A 7,509-nucleotide genomic window follows, 5' to 3' on the forward strand; every position below is an offset into this window, starting at 1 on the left:
CCACCCTAACCATAACCCTTACCCACACCCTCACCTTAACCCTTACCCCCACCCTAACCTTAACCCTTACCCCACCCTAACCTTTTAAACCTTAAAAACCCTGACATTTTTTCAATTAATTAAATTGTTGTTTGGTGTTTTAAATGTCAAAAGAAATAGTGAAAATTGTCATTCTGTGTTTTTCCAAGCTCCCAGCACGACGTCCTCAAATATAAAAATTCAATATGGGATCTTTAAAAACAGACGATCAAGACGTACAGGGTTGCATAAACTATCGTAGTCTTTTTATCTTGGTCTTCAAGACCATGGGACAAGGTCTAAAGCTCAGCAAAAAGCTGTGAAGTGGACCTTTTAGTTGAGATCTGCTATTTCCAAAGATTTATTTTTGAAGGTGATAAACCTTCAATATGCAATAAATCCACTGCATGTAAATAATCACAACTGAAACATCACCTTACCCTACATTACTCAAAACAACTGATGTCTTTCATATTGTCCCCTGAACAGACTGAATGTGCTCAGGCTCCACCAAGTGGTCAAATGTGAGGAAGGGGTTACAAACGTCCAGACAGTGTGTAAATCCAGCAAGAAACGTGGACTAAACTTCTAAAACCATTATAAAATACACTAAGACTTATGAATTTTGTTAACCCTCATGTTGTCCTCATGTTGTCCTATATCAATGTTCTTTTTAATTCCCCAAAATGACATGATTGATTCCACCCAACGCTCTTTGCCAAGTACAAATCTCTACTTTCATTAATTTTGGGGCGTCTTATTCAATTTTATAGCATTGTAAAACAAATGGAAGTGTATTTGAAATAGTATTGAGTAAAAGTTGACATATTCCAGTCTGTGATTATCATCAACATTCATTCCTTTAATTTTAGTCTCAATAATTCCTAATTTCTGCTTTTCTAACTCAAACATTGGGTTTAATTTCCTTATGTAATGACAATAAATCCTGGAAATTACTGTAAAACTAAAGTTAATAAGCTAGTGTTATGTAGTGTTAAAAACGTCAAAAAAAAGTTTGAAAAAACCTTGAAAAGAAGCGTCAAAAGTGTTGAAAAAGAGAGACAAAAACCTTTTTTTTCTTAAAAAAAAACATAATTAAAAAGCATCAACAAAAGTGTTGAGTTTCAATTTCGACAGGAAGACAACACGAGGGTTAAATACTCCGTGGTATCTACTCGACTGATCTTTTTGAGTTAATACTATCCTATCACAAGGTAAGGGAGTGATCTGGGACCTGAGCCTGAGTCCTCACATGGTTCAGGTCCCAAGGATTAGATTAGACAGTCATGTGTGACCAATCGGCTCTGCAGGCCTGCAGCTTGACAACCGGCCAGCGCAGATTTTGGGATGAGTGTCCTCTAGGAAAGGATGTACCCACGATACATCTGCACATTCAGTTTGACATGAGACACGTTACTAGGGTAGGCAGGGAAACTGTATCAGCAAGGCAAGACCCTCATGTTGTCCTATGGTCGAATTGACCCGTCTTCCTATATCAATGTTCTTTTTAATTCCCCAAAATAACATGATTGATTCCACCCAACGCTCTTTGCCAAGTACACATCTCTACTTTACTAATTTTCTACTCATTAATTTTGGGGCGTCTTATTCAATTTTATAGCATTTGAAAAACAAATTAAAGTGTTTTTGAAATAGTATTGAGTAAAAGTTGACATATTCCAGCCTGTGATTATCATCAATAATTCTCAATAATTCCTAATTTCTGCTTTTCTAACTCAAACATTAGGTATAATTTCCTATTAATAAAGTTTTTGAACCACAAATTCCAAAAATAACTGTAAAACTAAAGTTAATAATTTAGTGTTATGTAGTGTTGAAGACATCAAAGTGACAAACATTGGGAAAAAAAACCCGTCAAAAGTGTTGAAAAAAGGGACAAAAACATAAGAAAAAGTTAAAAACATCGATAAAAAGCATCAACAAAAGTGTTGATTTTAACAGGAAGACAACACAAGGGTTAAAAATGCATTAATATTAGATGGTTTTATCATCATTTGACATAGCCAGACGTGATCTGAAGGGTTGAATACTCTCATTATTCATATTCTCTGTGAGAACCACAGTTTTCCACCTGCTACTAGAGCAACAAAAGGAGTTAAAGGGAATATCTAATACTTCAGCAATTAATATAAAAAAACTACAAGTGATTCAGAATAAAGCTGCAAGTGTGGCTCTCTCGTGTGGGTTTAGATCAAATGTTGATAAAATGCATGAAAGCCTCTCGTGGTTTAAAGTTAAAAATAGATGTGTGTGTTTGCTAATGGGTTTCTTGCATAATGTTATGACAAAGAAAACACCTTTTACTTTAAATACAAGCTATCCTTTACTATGGATCCACATCATTATCCAACGAGGCGTACAGTAGGAGGGAGCTTTATTTCACCTAAAGTGAAAAATACATCAATTCAACGTTCAGTCGGGTACGGAGTGATGTGTGAATGGAACTCTGTGTGTGTGTGTCCCTGTGTGTGTGTGTGTGTGTGTGTGTGTGTGTGTGTGTGTGTGTGTGTGTGTGTGTGTGTGTGTGTGTGTGATTGTGTGTGTGTGTGAATGGAGCTTTCTCCCAAATACTATCAAACACAACTCTCAGTGTGGCTTTAAAAAGTCACTTTAGACATATTTACTTCAAAGGAATTAAATATTTAACATCAAATTAGTTTGTTAAAGAGCTTTTTGTTATCTTATGTCTTAAAATAGATTTATCTAGTCGGAGTAGTGTCTTTCATTTTATTTTTTGTATTTATATGTGTTAACTTTAAGATTTAATTATGATTTGTATTTTTAAACGTTACGTCTTAAATAAGACAGATTGTAGGACCCCAGGAAGAATAGCTTTTAGCTTATGCTAAGCTAATGGGAATCCAAATAAAATGGACGTTCCACTGTGTTTTTCACTGTAATTAACATCTGCTTTGTTTATTGTCAACATTATCCACAAGATTTAACGAGTGTTGCCAAGTAGAATAAGTGTTTAGAGCCAATCGAAGGTTGCTTTGTTGTTGAAATAAGGAACAAAGCACGGCATTATGTCTGAATTTATCCCCCATTGACCCAGAATCTCTCTCCCAGGAGGGTAATCTGTAGATTCAGCTCCCCATTCGGCTCGGCGATTAGAAGTTCCTGACTGAGATAAACAGTAGAACTTGTAAAGGGCTTTTATGTTTTCATTTTAAAGTACCGTACACAGACTTGCACCCTTTGATTTTTAACCACAGGAACAGATATTCTCTAAGTCAGTTGTTCATCTTATCTAATGATGATGTGCTCCAACTGTGTCCACGAAATTGAGTTTTACTTCCAGAAGCAGAACAATTCCTTTATCATCAATTATCTATTAATGAACAAAATAAACCAATCATGACAAGCCCAACGCTCTGCAGTCTATTCTTATTAACTAACACCATTTATGGGTTAGTTAGTCCAGCTGAGCTTTTAACCTAACAGGTTTTTATTGTTGTTAACCCTCATGTAGTCCTCGGGTCAAATTGACCCATTTTCCTATATCAATGTTCTTTTTAATTCCCCAAAATAACATGATTGATTCCACCCAACGCTCTTTGCCAAGTACACATCTCTACTTTCATTAATTTTGGGGCGTCTTATTCAATTTTATAGTATTTGAAACCAAATTGAAGTGTTATTGAAATAGTATTGAGTAAAAGTTGACATATTCCAGTCTGTGATTATCCATCAACATCCATTCCTTTAATTTTAGTCTCAATAATTCATAATTTCTGCTTTTAAAACGCAAACATTAGGTATCATTTCCTATAAATGAGGTTTATTGACCATAAAGCTAATAAGCTAACCTGCAGACCTTTGAGGATGAAAAATGAACTTCAAAAAAGTAGCCGCCATCAACTCTTTTCTTTAACTTCCCAGTTGTATTTTTAAGATTCTTCTCTGCCAATGAAATCTGCCCGTACGCTAACCTGGAGCTGAAACCCCGCCCACCAACGTTTCTCCACCAATAACACGATGGCTACCCTTCAGATGGGTTACCAGAAACTAAAACCTCTGTAACATCCACACTAGAGTCCTACCTTGCAGTCATGCTGCGCCATAAGTGAGCTCCTGTGGGAGAGAAGACATCTATTATTCATCATCATCATCATCATCATCATCACTGAGTAGGTCACATTGTTGTAAAATGGCCTAATATGAGAGAAAAGGAACAACTATAAGGCAGCTGTAAACACAGATTATTACTGACAATGGAGAAACAGAGCAGTCGTAATTCATTTTAATAGAAGATTTGACAATGCTGTAGATTCATTACACAGAGAAACTAGATCTGAGTTTTTCAGTGCATTTAAGGGAGAGATTTTAATTTTTATTCTCATGTAGGGGTCTTATTCTAATGCATGTGGGATATATGTGCGTATACAGTGGGGTTTCAAGGTTTGGGCACCCCAGGTCAATTTAAATGTGTATTAATGTGCATAAAAAAGCCAAGAAAAGAAGGACAAATCTCCAAAAGGCATCAAATGACAGATTAGACATTTGTCTAATATGTCACAGAAAAAGTTAGATTTTATTTCCATCATTTACACTTTCAAAATAAAAGAAAACAAAAAAAGTGGCACCTGCAAAAGTTTGGGCCCCCTGCAGAGTTTATAGCCTAAACTTTCCTTCAGGATCTACCAATCTATCCATCCATCCATCCATCCATCCATCCATCCATCCATCCATCCATCCATCCATCCATCCATCCATCTATCCATCTATCTATCTATCTATCCGTCCATCCATCCGTCCATCTATCCATCTATCTATCTATCTATCAATCCATCCATCCATCCATCTATCCATCTATCCGTCCATCCATCCGTCCATCCGTCCATCCATCCATCCATCCATCCATCTATCTATCTATCTATCCGTCCATCTATCCATCCATCCATCCATCCATCCATCTATCCATCCATCCATCCATCTATCCATCCATCCATCTATCTATCCATCCATCCATCCATCCATCCATCCATCTATCCATCCATCCATCTATCTATCCATCCGTCCATCCATCCATCCATCTATCATGAAACGTCTTTAATTAAATGTAAAGAGACAGAACTTTTGAGTTTCAACAACACAGTGTTGGGGATTTTTATTAACATGGAAAATGACTTAAAGGACTAATCTGATTAATTTACTGTCGATCAACTCATTAATTATTTAAGTTTCCTTTCTCATAAAAAAAATCATAAATCACAGAAAATCCACAAGATAACAGAATTTTCCATATTTTGTAATTGATCTGATTTGATGATATTTTTTCTCTGCCCTGCCTCTGGGATATATTGCACTGGATAAGGTATACTGTATGCTGTATCAGGTTTTTGGGGGTTACCTGTGGACCGGGACCGAGCGATGTCTCTGGCGGTCACCGTGACGACCAGCAGAGCCAACAGGGCGGCCAGGAGGCTGCAGGCTCGGAGAGAGCCGAAGGCCGCGAACCTGAAGAGAAACCAGACGAAGGTCTCACCAGTTCATCCTGGAGGGCGACCGATACTGCTTCTTCAAGGCCGATACCGATTATTAGACCTTAATGAAACCCATATGCATTACAGAAGAGCCCGACCGATACATATCTACGGGTCGATATCGGCCAATATTAGGCATTTCCCGATATATCAGTATCGGCGTTTATGATGGACGATAAAAGAAATAAATAAGGTGATTTCGATAAATGAATAGGAATATCGGATCTTTAAATAAACAAATATTTATTACAATCGGTCGGGCTCTAATTTAGAGTGAAAATGGAAATCTTGAAGTCAAATTTAAGATTTTGGAAGGTTACAAACTTTAACCCAAAACTTAGTTTAAATGCTTTAAGCAATGATTTAATAAATGAGAAACTTCCAACATGATCCCCAGTGACAGAGAGTCAGATAGTGCTGTCGGGGGGGGGGGGGGGGGGGGGGGGGGGGGGGGGGGGGGGGGGGGGGGGGGGGGGGTTAGGAACAGATGTTGTCATTTTTCTACACTTTTCTCAACGCTTTATTCAATTTTATTCCTTTTTGGGTCACTTTTTAAGCGTTTAAAAATGCTTTTGTTGATTTTTTTTTCCTGCTTTTTTGTAGGTTTTTTTTCAACATTTGTCACTTTTTCAACGTTCTTTTCTGATATAGAAAGTTTTTGTAAACTTGTCCAATCTGACCCGAGTCAGAAGTTAGAAGTAGGAAACATGGAGGACCACATGAAGTCAAAAATCCAAATTTTCAGGAACAGGAGTCTTCTTCTTCACCCAGAAAAAAACAGAAGGATGCTGAAGAGAGCGAGAGACTAGACCTGCACGATTTAGGAGGAAAAAATGAATCACAATATTTTTTGCTTAGAATTAATATCACGGTTCTCTGCCACAATGTTTTTGACCATAACAAAACAAAAACAAAAAATAATTGGCAGTACCAAATAGATTTATTTTGGCATCTATAGCACATCACTAAAAGCCTGAGAACATAGATGACATAGATAGACATAGAGGCTTCAATGAAGAGAAGGGGGGGGCACTTTAAAACTTAATTATCATTCAATTTCATACAATCTATGTTTAAAACTCCCAGAAGGAAGTAGCAGCGTTTGTGATGTAGTCGGCTCGTAAGATTAACTAAGAATCAAAGTCTTACAGAAGTTATTCCTACACATTAGATCTTTAAGGTTGTTTTTTAAAGGACTGTTCCGAAAGCGAGGCTGTTTTTCAATGAAGTCGATCCTTAGCTATCAGGGGGAAATATTGTAATTAATAATACAATAATAATAACGAATATTGTATTTTTTTTCTCCAAATATGATCAACATTGATCTGTTTTGTCATGCCTCTTGCTGACATATCAATAACTTTATGAAAAACGTTTGAAATACATCTTTAAATAAACAAATCTGACAGCCTGTAGGCCTATTGTGAAAGTGAAACTCCCGTTGTTCACTGTGTGTGTTTGTAATGTGAGATTATTGAGGAATGGTGATTTTAACATTAAGTTTAAGTGTAATCAGGACGGGGGTCTGTGTGATATCCCTGCGTCATGATGCCTACCAGATCACCGTGTTGGCTGCAGCAAACAGGGCTGAAGTCCTGCACGGTCTCTGCTTCCAGTTGACCAGGCCGGCGAGACGACCCCCTTGGCGGCCGGGAGGCGTCTCCATCTCGCGGTGTGCCCGGCTCAGCGGCCCCTGCAGCCCGGAAGCTGGCTCCCCGCAGCCCGCGGTTCCTGTTTCCCGGCTCCCCAGCATTGGAAGACGAGCGCGGACCCTCCGCTGTGTCGCTCGGCTCCTCCGGCAGATATCCGTGTCAGGTTAAACAGGTGGCTTATGACAGTAGTTCCGGGATGCTTTCAAAATAAAAGCAGCTGCGATGAGAACCATGACATGACGCTCTTGGGATGTTTTTATATAGACCTTAGTGGTCCCCTAATACTGTATCTGAAGTCTCTTTTATATAGACATTAGTGGTCCCTAATACTG

The 7,509-nt window shown here is 38.0% G+C and overlaps 1 protein-coding gene across 1 annotated transcript in view; it reads right to left on the reverse strand.

Annotated features, from left to right (window-relative positions):
- Positions 1-7,341, reverse strand: part of retreg1 (reticulophagy regulator 1) — a 27,832-nt gene extending 20,491 nt beyond the window's left edge. Inside the window, exons 1-3 of the mRNA XM_034888558.1 lie at positions 7,082-7,341; positions 5,393-5,499; positions 4,083-4,113 (exon numbers count right to left, since the gene is read on the reverse strand). Coding sequence (XP_034744449.1) covers positions 4,083-4,113; positions 5,393-5,499; positions 7,082-7,278 — 335 coding nt within the window. The 5' untranslated portion in view covers positions 7,279-7,341. The remainder of the gene's footprint in view (positions 1-4,082; positions 4,114-5,392; positions 5,500-7,081) is intronic.
- Between the last annotated feature and the right edge of the window lie 168 nt (positions 7,342-7,509).

The sequence above is a fragment of the Etheostoma cragini genome, chromosome 12, assembly GCF_013103735.1.
Source record: "Etheostoma cragini isolate CJK2018 chromosome 12, CSU_Ecrag_1.0, whole genome shotgun sequence".
NCBI lineage: Eukaryota > Metazoa > Chordata > Actinopteri > Perciformes > Percidae > Etheostoma > Etheostoma cragini.